The 18,203-nt window shown below is 36.2% G+C and overlaps 1 protein-coding gene across 1 annotated transcript in view; it reads right to left on the bottom strand.

Annotated features, from left to right (window-relative positions):
* LOC142652536 (uncharacterized) overlaps nt 1-18,203 on the bottom strand; it is a 371,082-nt gene that overhangs the window by 216,945 nt on the left and 135,934 nt on the right. The window contains exons 13-14 of the mRNA XM_075828181.1: nt 14,955-15,144; nt 7,887-8,040 (exon numbers count right to left, since the gene is read on the bottom strand). Coding sequence (XP_075684296.1) covers nt 7,887-8,040; nt 14,955-15,144 — 344 coding nt within the window. The remainder of the gene's footprint in view (nt 1-7,886; nt 8,041-14,954; nt 15,145-18,203) is intronic.

Raw genomic sequence — 18,203 nt, forward strand, 5'->3', positions numbered from 1 at the left:
AATTGTCCTCATTATTTTGCATAAAATATATTATATTGCCTATATATTACATAAAAAACAAAAAACCTACACAAATTTAGAATGAAACGTGAACGGGATAAAAAGCAAAAAAAAAAAAAAAAAATGCTGAAAATCGTTTTTTCCTATATTCAAGCCGTAAAAATAAATTATATAACTTACACAGTGAATTTTTTCTACCCTCAAACTGCGGAAAAAAATATACAATTTATCCCGCATAAAATAAGGCCTCATACAGCCACATCAATTTAAAAATAAAAAAGTTATGGCTGCTGAAAGGCAGAGAGGCAAAAACTAAAAAATTTAGCTGGTAATTAAGGCCTTTTCAGGCCCAGTCATTAAGGGGTTAGTAAAATAATGTGTTTATTTATTTTTTAAATGTTGTAGCCATTTGTCTGAATAGACAGTGCAGCAGTGTGTGTGTGCCTCATGGCAGCTGTATTATATGGGAGTTATTGGACAGAAAAGTGTCCATAGACAAAACCAGTCACAAGAAAGAGATGGAGTACTGCCCCTACCCCAGAAAGCCGCAAATGGCAAGGGGGATGTAAATGGAGCCTGATCTGTTTGTATACTGTTACTAGGCTGCCTTAGCTGAGGCTTTGTTCACATCTGCATTGGGGTCCCGTTCTGATGTGCCATCGGAGGTTTCCGTCATAACTGGACCCTGAACAGACACAAACTGACAGGGTCGACTACGCTATAGCTTCCGGCAAAACGACGGGTCCGGTGCACAACAAACACAAATGGAAACCACGGGCACCGGATCCGTCACCAATTAAATCAATGGTGATGGAAACGGAAACCTTTGGTTCTCATCGATGTCTGTTTGTGTCTGCTCAGGGTCCCGTTCTGACGGAAACCTCCGACGGAACGTCAGAACGGGACCCCAACGCAGATGTGAACGAAGCCTTAGCCTCCAAAAAGAGTTAAATAAAATCATTCACCCAATAATGATAATAACATGACTCTACTGACCATGCCCCAGTCTACAAAACAATGCTGAAAAAAGAACTGCAAAAACACAGTAAATGTCAATTTATTCTGTGTATTTCATTGGCCAGTGTGAAAACTGGAAAATTTCTGTAAAAAATATTTTGCGTCATTTTTTTTTAAAAACACCAACAATTTCAAAACGGGTTTAAAAAAATCACTTATAAGAAAAACCTGCTTTAAATATGAAGTCCTTTTCAAAGGATACATTCCCCAAGAAAAAAAAAACCTTCATATAATCTATTGAAAATCTCAGAAATGACTAACTTCCAAAACCTTTTCGAAAATGTAGCTTCAAAAACAAATGATTGTATGCTTACAAACAGCTGAATATAATTCCAGGCCTGTTTGTGGTTTGGCAGATGTAGAAGAATACGAACAATTGTAGACTATGCTGGCTGTAAATATAAAGTTAAACATGTAACACTTTCTAAAATGCCCTTGATTCCTGTTTATCAGGAAAAATCCTTGCCTCATCTGAGAGAAGGACAACATTACACTTCATCTGTCTTTTGTTCATTCAAGTAGGGGAGGTAAAAATAAGATATTAATATACAAAAGATTTGCTTCAAAATGCAGGTTGCATAGGAAGGGAAGTTACCAAGGGACAAAAATAATAAAAACAACTTTATATTAAAAATGAATGCTATTAAAAATTGTATGGCTGAGCGTAGATGTTTAGTTCAATGAGGAGAGGAGAAAAAGCCACTGCCAGACCCTTTTGGCAGTGGCTTATCTCCCGTGGGACAAAAGGTTTGGGCATGTTGAAATCCAGCATGCCCAATACTTCTTTCCTCTGAATTTTGCCATCAGGAGACAGTTGGCAGCCCCCATATATACAAGATTGTTTGGCAGTCTGCCTACATTGATGTTCTCCCTTGGTGTTTCCGGGAAGGTTTCTGGAGAGTCTTTGTTATAATTTTTCACCAAAAAACACAGAATAATGTGTCCACATTTTCAGACAGTAGAAATGCTGTGAAAACACCACATGTGTATAAACCCTTAGATTACTCAGGACACAATGCAGACCTTGAACTGAACTCAGAGCAGATAGAAACAGGAAGGTTAGCCAGGGATTAAACCATATTTCATGAGTGTTAAAGTGTATTTCCAACATTGAACATCATTTGATTTTTAGGTCCAAAATAGGGAAGAAGCGCTGTTTAGTTTTCTGATACAGAGCTCCAAATTCTGCTTCTCATCGCACAGCTATAACATTCTGCTAGCCCGCAGCAGCCACTGGGGAGAGCTGTTTTTAGTAGCAATTATAAATCTGTTTTTAGTAAGTTCATAAGCTCCCTCTAGTGGTTCATTAATTTAGATAGATTTGAACTCATCATTGTGATAAGGAAAGGAGAGAATTTGGAGCTCTGTATTAGGCCTCATGCACACAACCGTAGCCATGTGCACGGCCGTGATTTTCAGGTCGGCCGGCCGGCCACGGATAGTCAGCCGCGAGCCACCCGCAAATCGCGGGCTGTGCACAAGGCCGAGGCCATTATTTTCAATGAGCCCAGACCGCAGAACACGGCCGTAATAAGGCTTGCCCGTTCTTGCGGCGGTCCGCGCTCTGGAGCATGGGGCCTAAGATAAACTGAGCTCACATCACTAGAAGATATATTTTAAGAAAAATTTCAGAACAGAATTTTGGACCCTACTTTAATAAAGGGATTGCCTGGTTTCAGCAAAATAATGTTATTTTTTTGTATAATTAGAAGTTCTAAAACTTTCCAATATGCTTTCTGTATTAATTCCTCAGGGTTTATCCAGTTAGTGGCCGCCCCATAGTGTTTTTACGGCGGCCACTAACGTGCATTATTCCGATGTATAGGCCTTTTTATGGCACTGCAAATAAATAAACAGAGCAGGGAGCCGTTAAATGTCCCTGCTCTCAGCTACCAGAGGTAGCTGAGGGCTGGGGGCATCCCTGCTCGAATGGGTGAGATCGACATCAGTATCGATCTCACCCTTTTAACCGCTCAGATGCGGCGCTCAATAGCGAGCGCCGCATCTGAGTGGTTTTGGAGAGAGGGAGGTAGCTCCCTCTCGTCCCACCGGCACCCGGCGATAAGATCGCCGAGTGTCTGTTTTTCCGATGGCAGCCGGGGGCCTAATAAAGGCCCCCAGGTCTGCCTGTAGTAAATGCCGCTAGGTCATACCTCTGGCCTAGTAGATGCCTGTCCGTTTTACACGGACAGGCATAATACACTGCAATACAGATCGGATAATCGCATAGTGAAGTCCCCTAGTGGGACTAGTAAAAAAGTAAAAAAAAGTTTAATAAAAGTGCAAAAAGAAAAAAAAGTGAAAAAAAAAAATGAAAACCCCACTTTTTCCCCTTACAAACTGCTTTATTATTAAAAAACAAAATAAAGTTAAAAAGTTACACATATTTGGTATCGCCGCGTCTATAACGACCCCAACTATAAACTTATTACATAATTTAACACACACAGTGAACGTCGTAAAAAATAAAATAAAAAAACCTACAAAAATTGCTGTTTTCTTTGAATCCAGCCTTAAAAAAAATGTGATAAAAAGTGATCAAAAAGTCGGATCTACTCCAAAATGTTACCAATAAAAACTACAAGTCATCCCGCAAAAAAAAAAGCCCTCAAACAACTGCATCGGCGAAACAATAAAAAAAGTTATGGCTCTTCAAATTTGGAGACTCAAAAACAAATAATTTTGAAATAATTGTTTTCACTGTGTAAAAGTAGTAAAATATACAAAATCTATATAAATTTGGTATCGTTGCAATCGCAACAACCCAATGAATACAATTATTGTGTTATTTATACTACACGGTAAACGGCGTAAATTTAGGATGCAAAAAAGTGTGGCAAAATTGCAGTTTTTTTTCTATTCCCCCCAAAATAAAAGTTAATCAATAAATTATTAGTACCCCAAAATGGTGCTATTAAAAATTACAACTTGTCCGGCAAAAAATAGGACATTATACAGTTATGTCGACGCAAAAATAAAAAAGTTATAGCTCTTTGAATGAGACGATGGAAAAACGTAAAAAATGGCTTGGTCATTAAAGAGAACCTTTCACCTCGCCATACATGTGCAGCTGAGTGCAGAATGTAATGGGGAGGGTTGCACAAATCCAGGGGCACTTTAAATTTTTTTCTACCTCCCTCCGTTATTTAGATATCGGTGCTGTTATATTTGGCGCCCGATATTTAAATAACCCCCTGAACAGTCAATGGGGCGTGTACTATCAAGGGGGCGTGTTACTATGGCTGTGACACTGTCCAATCAGATATGGACAGTGCCACAGCAGGAGAGAGAGTGTGCGATTGCAGTCTTTTCATCCGAACAGGCCGTGTTACTGCTACGGACAGGGCTGTGGAGAGGATCTCTTCAGCTCTTGTGAGAGATCAGTCTTGTATTGTCTGTCGAACTGGCCCTAGCAGTCCCATGCCCCCTTGCCAGTTCGGCAGACAAAGTACAAGACTGATCTCTCGCAAGAGATGAAGAGATGAGAGCGGGCATGTGCGCTCTCCTCTCCACAGCTTTTACACTGTCCGTAGCAGAGACACGCTCCCTTGCCTGTTCAGGTAAAAGACTAATCGCACACTCTCTCCCTGCTGTGGCACTGACATATCTGATTGGATAGTGTCACAGACATAATAACACGCCCCCTTGACAGTACACGCCCCATTGACTGTTCAGTGGCCTGGTCATATGATGAACACACAGGTGCAGGGCTCGTTACATTATGTGTATAGTGCTGTGTCTTCTATCGATCCCAGCACCTGTCCATCACATGACCATGGACAGAATTGTATCCACTGGAAGTAAAAAATAAGTTGTTCCTACTGTATGACAAAAAGCAGAGGTCTTGAAAACCGTGAAAAATTATTACAGAACGTATAGTGAAAAATTTAAAAACTTCAGTATACAAAAAAATATATTAATTGGCTAAAATCGGACAACTCGTTTAACCATCTATCTGGAAAAATAGATCCAGGTGTAAAAGTTCTTTAAAAGTGACAGGTGATCTGTAAACAATGACTGGATATTAAAATATAGAAATAATTTCAAAGTAAAGAGCAAGGCAAGAATGTAGCAGGAGAAGGAATGCCAAAAAACATAGAGACCAACTTCTGTATACAGTCCCTGTGTCTACAGCCGTTCAATTGCTATGTCATGAAGATATGTATAGACAACCTTATAAAACAAAATCTCTAGTATCACTCTTAAACAATTAGAAAGCTGCTTTACACAACTATTTTCTGCTCCATTAATGTTCAATATGTATTTTATACTGGCAAATGATGCACCGTATGTTCCTACCATAAATATCCTATAGGTCCATATGCATATAATAAATAATGCATGCACTTAAATATATATATTTGATCATATACACTGCAACATATTGCACATTTTCTAGTAAATATATTTGCATCAGAACCCGAATAAGTTCAGAAGTGCAGAAAGCAGGTATTTCGGAAATGATTTAGCAAGGCAGAAAAGAAGGAATGATAGGAGAGGTTACTTGGAGGAGTTAATGTTTCTCCCTTTGTGACGTAGAGAACAGACATCACCACTCTTATGCTCCCTTGTAAGCCTTTAATGTTCTGAATGATTCCTTGTTACATCTTACTTAGTATCGATCTAACAGGCATCCTTACCTATCCTTTACCCAGTGTGGTCACTGAACAGTAGAAAGGTTCAATAGGAAGATCAGCTCCTCATCCACTTTTTCTCGAAAGCAATTTGTATTATGGATTTATTTTAATAGTGTACAGTGGCAGTTGCTGTTTTTACTATTAAAAAACGGTTTGATTATCTGACCTTGCTTACTTTATCTTTTTAGGTTCTGTGCACAGGCTCTAAAACGAATCAATAGACGGGAATTCCTACACAGCATTATGTTGAAATCAATCTCAATTCAGACTTATTTATACTTTCCTTGCATGGCTCAATCTCTTTTCCCTCCTAATTGTTTCTGCATTTTTTTAATAAAGCATTTCTAGTTACAGAATAATGCATGCAGTTTTGCTAGTTCAATCATTTCAGAATTTCTCTGCGTAATGGCAAAATTAACTTAAATCCTCCTGCAAAGTTGTTCTCAATTTGTATTCCAAGGGCGTACCAACTGGTACTGGGTAATGACCTTTTTTGTTCAATCACTATATAGCGCAATAAATATTCATCACTACTGCTCTGAGTCTTCCTATTATTACTGCTCCTTGAGCCTCTCAATGCATAGTGTTAAAAATAGGATATAGGTTAACTGCCAAAATAAAAAGGGAAATCAAGCAATAAATACAGAAATAAAATATCTAATCTAAAGAACAAATAAAAAGTAAAGTAAAATTAACTAAAAACGGTTCAAATAAAAACTCTTGCAGTATATGCAACCAAAAAGAAGTGTAGAAAGAGAGTAGAAGATGAAATTCTGTAAAATCCCATATTGTGTGTGATGTTTGTGTGGGTGCAGCTCACCCAGGCTCATTTATATTCAACTGCAAATATAATGAATTTCCACCAGAAAATACTTAGTAAAATAGGATAGAGCTAGGATTCCTCATACCTGGCTGCGTCGAGAATTTTCCCTGCCTTGTATTCATGACCCAACAATACAAAGCAATAATTTGAGTCAATAGAATATAAGCAAACTATTAGACGCATACAACACTAATAATACAAATAAAATAATATATATTTAAAAATGTATTTACTTGTTACTTATGTGAAGGTTTGCATCTGCCTGTGAATAGCTCTTCTGCATTCCCTTATCATGAAGACAACTCCTTTTAAAATAAAGTCGGTGCATCGATCAGCTGGATTGGCACAGATTTGTTTTCTCTTAACCCCGCCGATCAGCCAGGGCAAGACATTTAGGCCAAATGCACACAATGCGTATTACATGCGTATTACGTGCGTATTTGCCGCACGTATTTTCATGCGGCAAATCTGCAGGGTATTACAGTACCTAAGTAATAGAGACCTCAAGTGATTTCATCTACACGTTGCAGAATTTTTCCACACATAAATTGACCTGAGGTGTGTATTTTAAAATCCACAGCATTTATTTTGCGTTTCCGTTTGCGAATTGTATCTGGCAAGTTTATAAAAAAAAACACACCAAAATCGACAGCATAAATACGCACCCATTTCCGCATCAAAATGTAAAAACTTGGTGCCGTTTTTTTCAGCCAGAATTCCCTGCAGGGGCCAGGGCGGATACGCTGTGTGCTTTTACGCAGCATATCCGTCCTGTGTGAACATAGCCAAAGGGGTTCTTTAAGATTAAAGGAAAAAATATATTTGGCTATTACATAATGAAACAAGAGAGCTGACAATAGTAACCTAGCATTTGGTGACAGAATATAGGTGTTGCCTAGATTTAGAATTTGGTTATTAGTGTGATCATTGATGCTCTGAATGTGCTGAAGTGCTCCATTGACAGAATCGGTTCTGCAGTTATTGCACTGATTCCTCCGTTCAAGGTGGTCATTACGTACGTAGATCTCTAGAGTAGTATTCTATATCCATGGGAGAACTATTTGTAGACAGAACATGCCCTTCTCCTCCTGCAGCCTCAAGTCCTGACACCAGACTGCAGGGAATAGACTTCAGCATTGAGAATACTATACCTTTCTGTAAGATGAGAAATCCATTGAACGACTCAACAATATTGTGGCCCCAAATAACAAAGGACCAGATCATAGTCCAATAAGAATTGAGTATGGATTCTTGATAGTGTTCTACCCGTCAATATGTATATATCTATAAGCAATGGGAACTTCAATATCTTGAATTACATTCAACATAAGAAATATTTGAAAACAAGACTACAGAAGTGATTTCGGATGATAAAGCGTTCCAAATATGTACATATATATACACATTACCTGCTGCTGTAAAGTCCGAGCATTCTCTAGGACAGAGACATTCTCTATCTCGTACTTATGATTGGTCTGCTGGAGCTGAAGACTTTCTTGAGCTGTCAATTGGTGCTGTGCCTTTAATGTTGTTAATTCAGCCTTCACGATTTCCAGCATTTCTCTGGAGTAAGAAAGGGAGACGACAAAGTTAGTGATTTTAAATGCAGTATGGAACTAAACAGTGCTGTCCAATATTGATTACAGTTGTGTTGTAATGTCATCTGTAACACTGGTCTGTGTGTAGTATAAGGAGAACGTCATTTGTATTCTTATTCCTTATTTATATATATTTTAGAATAGCCAAAGACTGTAAACATCTTGAGAAGATTTCCTAATAATTCCATCACCCATCAGCAATATATAATAGACCTAAGCTCACAAACAGGTCATGAATATATATTGTCTATACATGCAATTCTGAATGGCACAAAAGGACTAATGTTTTTCAAAAGAGAATGTTGCCGGAAGGAGAGAGAGAGATTACTTTATATACACTATAAATCACTTTTGCAATCTATTCTTTACAAGGAAGCATGTTACTATGGAACTGGTAAGACACCAGAATATCCAAAGAGCAGGACATCTAAATAATTGTGTCTTTCAAATGAACAAAAAAGTCTTGCTTTTTCTACTAGTTTTATATATATCATATCAAATGCAGATGTTAATATTAAGGTTAATCCATCATTTCATTGATCACTTGTGCCCTTTGACTTGAAATGGTTAACTATGACTGTCGAAATAACCAAAGTTAGCATTATCGGATAAAGGCATTGTCTTATAAAGACAATACTTTTCCATATGGAAAGACAATCCTTTTTCATATGGAGGGACAATCCTTTTTCATATGGAGGGACAATCCTTTTCCATATGGAGGGGTGCCCCAATCGAGACATAGTTACACAGTTAGTACGATTGAAAAACAGACACAGGTCCATTAAGTTCAACCTATAATCCTACAGTAATGTTTCCGAAGAAAAACCCCTGTGAGATGGTTGCCAATTGTTTCATATGTGGTGAAAAAAAATTACTTCCGGACTTTAAATATGGCAATCAGAATAAATCCCTGACTAAATGACCCATCTTCAGTAATCTAGTGCCCATAAATTGTGATTTTATATCTTACAAGAAAGGCATCCAGACCCTTCTTGAATCAATAATCCCAACAACCTGTGGCAGAGATCTATAGACTCGCTGCTCTTACAGTAAAGAATCCCTTTCTATGAGACTCCTTTATATGAGCCAAATTGGGTCTAGCTGACACGGCCCATCCATGTGTTACAAGGTCAGCCATTTATCTGAATGGCCGCCATGTAATAATACGTTTCCCTGAAGTAGCCAGATGCGACTTTGTCCAGTGATAACAGGTGATTGACGGGGGTTTTAAAAAGTCTCACCAGCTTCTGATTAAAAGGGGTTATCATCTTCACGAGACAACCCCTTTAACTGTATGTCAATAAGCCTACAAGAAACACCCAGTGAAAGAGGTGTGCATAGGCCTCACATGCGAAAACAATCATGTAGAAACAGTGACTTAGTTCCCCTGGCAACTAGTCCAGCTTTAATTTTCTAAACTGCACCGGTAAAATGAAACATGGACCACAAAATTCTTTGTCAGCCATTGTTACTTTCTATTACATGCATTTGGCGTTTTAATGGGAATCAATACACAAAGCAACCATATATGACATGAAAAAAAAGTTACGTGTAAATATGGCATTTTAACCCTCATGGAAATAACTGAGTTATTTCTATTTTATGCTCATCTTGAAACTTACCATATCAATTGGATTTTACCCATAGGTTTACTGATTTCAAGTGCATCTTGAGCAAATAAAGCAGATCTGGACACAAAGTGCCCATAAAAATAGTCGGATTATATAAGGCTCCTTCAAGTAAACTTAATCCTGTTAAACACAAGCTCAAAGGCAGGATTGCCTTATTATAAAATTTAATGTCACGGAAAATATCAACTAAAATAGGTTAACTACATTGTTAAAAAAATACAGTTATAATAAAGAAAAATCGATGCCAAAAAGAATATTATGTATTACATAGGGAAAAAAGAGTAATGGGACGAAGATAGATAGATAGATAGAGAGAGAGAGAGAGAGAGAGAGAGAGAGAGAGAGAGATAGATAGACAGACAGGCAGATACACAGACAGACAGACAGACAGAGACAGATAGATAGATAGATAGATAGATAGATAGATAGATAGATAGATAGATAGATAGATAGATAGATAGATAGATAGATAGATAGATAGATATGAGGATAGATAGATATGAGGATAGATAGATATGAGGATAGATAGATATGAGGATAGATAGATATGAGGATAGATAGATATGAGGATAGATAGATATGAGGATAGATAGATATGAGGATAGATAGATAGATAGATAGATAGATAGATAGATAGATAGATAGATAGATAGATAGATAGATAGATAGATAGATAGATAGATAGATAGATATGAGGATAGATAGATATGAGGATAGATAGATATGAGGATAGATAGATATGAGGATAGATAGATATGAGGATAGATAGATAGATAGATAGATAGATAGATAGATAGATAGATAGATAGATAGATAGATAGATAGATAGATAGATAGATAGATAGATAGATAGATATGAGGATAGATAGATATGAGGATAGATAGATATGAGGATAGATAGATATGAGGATAGATAGATATGAGGATAGATATGAGGATAGATAGATAGATAGATATGAGGATAGATAGATAGATAGATAGATAGATAGATAGATAGATAGATAGATAGATAGATAGATAGATAGATAGATAGATAGATAGATAGATAGATAGATAGATAGATAGATAGATAGATAGATATGAGGATAGATAGATATGAGGATAGATAGATATGAGGATAGATATGAGGATAGATAGATAGATAGATAGATAGATAGATAGATAGATAGATAGATAGATAGATAGATAGATAGATAGATAGATAGATAGATAGATAGATATGAGGATAGATAGATATGAGGATAGATAGATATGAGGATAGATAGATATGAGGATAGATAGATATGAGGATAGATAGATATGAGGATAGATAGATATGAGGATAGATAGATATGAGGATAGATAGATATGAGGATAGATAGATATGAGGATAGATAGATATGAGGATAGATATGAGGATAGATAGATAGATAGATATGAGGATAGATAGATAGATAGATAGATAGATAGATAGATAGATAGATAGATAGATAGATAGATAGATAGATAGATAGATAGATAGATAGATATGAGGATAGATAGATATGAGGATAGATAGATATGAGGATAGATATGAGGATAGATAGATAGATAGATAGATAGATAGATAGATAGATAGATAGATAGATAGATAGATAGATAGATAGATAGATATGAGGATAGATAGATATGAGGATAGATAGATATGAGGATAGATAGATATGAGGATAGATAGATATGAGGATAGATAGATATGAGGATAGATAGATATGAGGATAGATAGATATGAGGATAGATAGATATGAGGATAGATAGATATGAGGATAGATAGATATGAGGATAGATAGATATGAGGATAGATAGATATGAGGATAGATAGATATGAGGATAGATATGAGGATAGATAGATAGATAGATAGATAGATAGATAGATAGATAGATAGATAGATAGATAGATAGATAGATAGATAGATAGATAGATAGATAGATAGATAGATAGATAGATAGATAGATAGATAGATAGATAGATAGATAGATATGAGGATAGATAGATAGATAGATAGATAGATAGATAGATAGATAGATAGATAGATAGATAGATAGATAGATAGATAGATAGATAGATAGATAGATAGATAGATAGATAGATAGATAGATAATTTAGCCATTTATGCAATTAGTTATATTTGATCTAATTTCCATACACCAGGAATGTGACACCTACACAGGAGTATTACCTTTAAGTAGTTATAAAATTAGGCAGAAAAATCACATTTTTATAATGTCTCGGTTCATAGTTTAAAAGTCTAAATTATTTTGCAATGGAGCCTTGCAAATATAACTATGAAAAGCAAATCAATAAAATGTCTATTCCTATCTATTCACTGGGGACCTCAGCTGCACAGCCGCACAGAAATCGATGCAACAAATTATTACGATTTCCAGCCACCTACTAGAAGCTTTGGACAAGTATTTTACATGGAGCAGGTCTGTGCTGGGAATCTGGCTCTATATGCTGGACTGCTCATTAGGGCAAATGAAAACAAAAATGATATATATATTTATATATCATGCTATTAAAGAATACAAATGGTAAAATGTCATTGTTTTTAACAATGTCACAACCTCTAAAATTAACTACTAGGGACAAAATAAAAATAGATCTACTAAATTCATGTTTTTTAATTATTACTATTTTTAGTTAAAATAAAAACAGTATCTTAAATGCCAAATGTACCTTTGCTGCATCTGAGAAATTCATATTATAGCAGAATAATTATTTGGAAAAAACAGAAACACTGAATCAACAGAAACAATGCCAGGACTTAATATTTACTTATTATATTATTGACATGTACACATATGCACAGCTATACTGAAAATACTGGATCCATTTTATTGCATACATGACCATCTCCAGGGCTAATGAGAATCCTGAAACATACAAAAAGGCTTCGCCACAATCCACACAGTAGGAGGTGAGCTTCAAATACTTTGCGGACACTTTCAGGAACAGTTACACAGCTTAGTTTTTAAGTGTTCTGCAAAATGCATGACCTAAGCTTTATTCACTCGACCAACACTGCCTGTTGCACAACAATCCCCCAACATATGTTATGGCTAACCAAAAACGTTTAAAAATACGGGAGTAGTCTTAGGCAGAAATGATTCCATTAAAGGGGTGGCAGAACAGAGACATAGGATTCTGACAAATGATCGTGACAGCTTTTTACGTCTAGAAACAAAAGCAGGAAAATCCAAAAAATCAAACACTGTGTCAGTCACAGGGATTTCATGGGGCCTAAATACATTTACCTGAAATGACATATGCAGCAGAGCTGGGTCTGTCATTTGGCAGCACTCATAGTGACACCAGTGTTTTTTTCATAGAAGTGCAGGTAAACTTACTACATTACCTTAGTTCTGGGAGTTATCACCATATCTAAATTGATCCTGTTCCAAAGGGTTAAATGGCAATAAATATACTGATCACAGATTCAAGGAATTAACGGTTCCCTTTGCTGCCTACCCTGTAAGCATCTGTAGAATATTTCTGGATATAAATACTTTTTAATACTGCCAAGATCAAAGTAATAAAGGTAAGAACACATGGGACTGCAGCCTTATGTGACCAAAAATATGCCCCCATGCGCCGGCAAATGGCTGCACAACTCTGCCATTAGTCGTGCGGCCATTTGCAACCATATGGGGGGGGCATGGTTTTCGGCCGCTTGGAGCTGCTTCCCCTTGTGTTCTTACCCTAACTAGAATATGAATCGTCTATATGTGAACAACGAACTTTGTTCCAAGCTACACAGAAGTGAGTCAGAGCCCTTGTACCTGTACACAACCCTGACTAATGATACTCATCAATGTTCGTTATTCTTACTATTCTGGAAAGCGATGTAATCCGGGCACTCAAGTGTACGCTGGTACAAGCTTGCTTTAAAGAGGCTCTGTCACCAGATTATAAGTGCTAATGTAGTGTAATGTAGATAATAAAAGTGTTTTTTATTTTGAAAAAACATTATTTTTGAGCAAGTTACGAGCAATTTTAGATTTATGCTAATTAGTTTCTTAATGACCAACTGGGCGCGTTTTTAATTTTTACCAACTGGGTGTTGTACAGAGGAGTGTATGACGCTGACCAATCAGTGGCCAATCAGTGACCAATCAGCGTCATACACTTCTCATTGTTCCAGTCCATTGTTGCAGTGCGATTGTGCAGTGAAAGAAGCAGGGCTGGAACAATGAGAAGTGTATGACGCTGATTGGTCACTGATTGGTCAGCCTCATACACTCCTCTGTACAACGCCCAGTTGGTAAAAAGTAAAAACACGCCCAGTTGTCTATTAAGAAACTAATTAGCATAAATCTAAACTAGCTCATAACTTGCTCAAAAATGATTGTTTTTCAAAATAAAAACCACTGTTGTTATCTACATTACAGCGCCAATCAGATTATGTAGGAGATAGGGCACTTATAATCTGGTGACAGAGCCTCTTTAAGTCAGCGACTTTGACAAAGAGGAGGAGATATGTAAACTTTGTACTCTGAAAAATTAAGGGTCCATTCAGACGTTGAGGTGTGGTTAAGAATATATATATATATATATATATATATATATATATATATATATATATATATATATATATATATTAGCATGCAACTTTCCTGCATTTGGTTGATTTTCACAACATTTTAGGAATTGAATTTCTGTTTGTTGAAGACTGCAGAGAAGAAGGTGTCAACATTCTTTTAAGAAGTCTGCTATGACAGAAGTTGGTGAGAAAGTCTTAGGGTCCATTCAGACTGTGCAGTTCAGGTGCAGTTAAAACCGCTTAAAAAACAGAAATGAAAACCGCATGCATTTTTACCATGATTTGGAGCCTTTTTTTGATGTGGTTGCAGTAAAAACTACAACCACATCGAAAACTGCACCATATCGCTGTAAAAACACATGCGGTTTTCAGATGCGTTTTTTCAATGTGGTTTTAACTGCACCTGAACTGTAAAGTCTGAATGGACCATGAGACTTTCTCCCCAACTTCTGTCATAGCAGACTTCGAAAAAGAATGTTGACCCCCTTCTTCTCTGCAGTCCTCCAACAAACAGAAATACAATTCCTACAATTTTGTGAAAATCAACCAAATGCCAAAATATATATCTGTATACATATATATACATACATATACACACACACGCACAAAACACACAATTACAATGAGCACCTCTAGGTAAGAGTCTTAGTGATCTTGATCGCTTTAGGGGGTGATGAGTTGTCACTCACTTGTATTCACTATTTCCTCGCTCTGAAGCGGTGAGGTGTTCTTTGAGGGTCTTCAGGTCTGTCTGGTATTTTCTGCTGGTCTGCTCATGGCGAACTGTTTCAGCTATTTGCTCACTTAGCTGCTCTTGAGTCGCTTTCAAGCTGGATTCTAGCAGAAGAAGTTTTTCTTCTTGACTGGCAAGTTCTTGTGCTAAAGGATACCAAAAATGACAATATAGTGAAGACAGAAAAAAATATATAAAATATATACACATATGTATTTCCTTAAGCTTTACTCCTTTAACCTTCATTAAAAAAAAAACACGCTTTTGAAGACTTTTACGTTTCAATTTTTAACTATGTTTAACTATTTCCTTTCCACCAAATTGAACTACCCCTTAATATTAACATGATAGATTAAATACCTTGCAGAAAAAAATATGTGGGATTTTCTCATGAATCACAAAATGAAGTGCAGCACACATTTATATGATTATTCAGCGACTATAATCACTAACTGTATTATTACTCTGTTGCTCTAAAGCATTGCAAGTGATTTCAAGGTCAACCAATAGATGGTGCTCTGCTACCAGATCAAGAATGAATAAAGGAGACAATAGTAGGTCTTTTTTTTTTTTTTGCTGAAAAAAAAAATAAGCGATTTTAAGACAAAGACATTTCCCTTTGTTCTTTGTTGACCGCAGTCCAAAATGATATGTGGAGACCATTTGAATAAAATACTTTCTGCCCATCAAAAACAAATATTGGATGTCCCTTGCACAAAGGTGGCATCATTAAAATAATAAAACTGAATAATAATAAAAAGGATAAACACACATATATATATATATATATACACACACACATAAGCACATAAAAATCTATAAATTACGTAAAAATACATCAATTACATAAAATGTGTGTATGTTTACATGTATAATTTAAAAAAAATTAAGAAAAAAAAAATAAAATAATAAAAAAAAAAAAATATATATATATATATATATATATATATATATACACACATATATACTATAAAGCACATAGACTTCATACTCATACATACACAAACTGTTTTTTTACAGGTTACAATTAATCGTATAATTGTGAAAAATGTGAAGACTGAAGTGTAGAATCTTTGAACTAACATGCAGTAGGAATGTGCTAAACACTTTGATATTGATCCAAAAAGCCCTGCACTTCTTTTTCTCAACTTGCCCAAAGGCATGAGACAAGCATCTTAACTCAGTGAATTATCATCATCTGTCTTGCAAAGGTGGATATCATGTAGCTGGATATCTCCAACATCTGCTGGTGAACAGGAGCACACTCTATGTATCTTCAAGATTTATCATGTGGCATCACCAATCACGTTTGAAAGGTTAGATATAGAAGAGCATCAGAAGAGACATAAAAACTTTTGTTAGAACCTTATACTGTACACTATATTCAGTGTGATAGATGTTTGCGTTAAATTCGATATAAGTAAATATTAGGTTAATATGTGCACACGAATGTTACTATGATGGTGGGGAAAAAAACCGTTACATCTCCCGTGCAAACAAACAGAAATTCAGTACTGGCAAAGACTACAATTCTTTAATATTTCTCGCATAGACAAGAAACTAATGAACATCTGTGAGTACAGATGGGCCATACGCCTGATGTTTTTCTGGGAAATATAACAAACTGAGTGTATTTCCCACCAATTTATCACCTCGGTTGACAATTATGTGCTGGGCTGTCACAATTAATTAATCAGCTCAATTAGCTTAATTCTTTAATCATTAAACCTGTTTATTTCCGCAATTAGCATATGACAATGATGACATTTAATATATTCACCATCGGAGCAGTGCGTCATTTGTTCATGTTACTGCTCAATTATTGGCCTATATGCATATTGGCTCGCAGAGATTCTGCAGCAGGTCCTTTACATGCTGCAAAAACATAGGCATGGAAACAGGAACCACCAAAAAATACATTTTATATATACATATATATATGTATATGTATGTGTATATATATATAAACAGTACTGGGGCCTAACAAGTGTAGTGCGGACAGCAAAGGGTTAAGTTCCCAGTACATCTGCATGTCTTTGAGCAAATGAGTGTAACGTTTAATAATTTCAACACGTGTTGAAATACGGACGCAATCTAATGAACAACTTCAAGTGAGACTCCTTTCAAAATCTAAGATAAACCCTCCAGGCTGTAAAACAAAATCTCACTAAGGGGGAAAGGGGAGAGGGGGAGAGGGGGAGAGGGGGAGAGTGCTGCCATTACCCAATAAAGGAAATGTAATCACACAGTAAATCAGATTTTTTTTTTCTCCCTCCACCGCTATGTTTTTGGCTTTGTAAGTGTCAAGCCTTGAATGTTTTAGATGAGGCAACATTTTGTTCTCTGACCAGGTGTGTGTCAGCTTATGTAGAAAACATCCAGCTCGAAAAAAAAGAGACTTCCCTTATTTTGAGTTGCACAGCAGGATATTGTATTCACGTATATGTATATAATGTATATGTTTGTGCGAGCGCGTTTCTGAATTAAGGTAATTAGACTATACTATGGCCAAAAAAAATAAAAAAGAGGTAGCAAAAGAAAGAAATAGTGGAAAACCCTAGTGGAAAGAGATGAAGGATTGCAGCTTTACAATGACCCCAGTGACTACATTCAGTAGGTAGTGTGTGTGATACAAAGAAAAATATCCATCTGATGCCCTTTAAAAAAATAAAAAATCATGATGATGCTGTGGCTGAATGTATTCAGAGACATGTATCAATAGCTGCTCCCCAGGAATAACTATATATAAACCATCCACACATATATGCATTTTATTCAACGTAAGACCATAATTCAAACCACAAATTCTAGCACACATGAAAAATACCTACTGGAATCACAAACCCGTGATTATACAAAGCAAATCATAGATTTTAAGCGTAAAATATAGCAAAGCTGCAAAAACCTGGTAACTGAAGAGTGAAAGCCAAAGCTGAATGATTCTAAAATTAATAAAGATAAACTATTATGGAAAAAGAAAGAAATGCATACACAGAAAATAATAAAATACCTGCATAACATGTAATAGTATGTGCAAGTCTATGTGTACAAATATAGAGATGCAGCAGAGCTAAATTTGTGTTTAACTGTTACCTGATCTCAGGAGGCGTACCTAGCTATATAAAAACAGATATTATGCGGATATTATTGTGCCAAAATACAAACTCAGCTCTGCTAATTTTAGAAGCGCGCACGCGCATGTGTG

The sequence above is a fragment of the Rhinoderma darwinii genome, chromosome 5 (assembly GCF_050947455.1).
Source record: "Rhinoderma darwinii isolate aRhiDar2 chromosome 5, aRhiDar2.hap1, whole genome shotgun sequence".
NCBI lineage: Eukaryota > Metazoa > Chordata > Amphibia > Anura > Rhinodermatidae > Rhinoderma > Rhinoderma darwinii.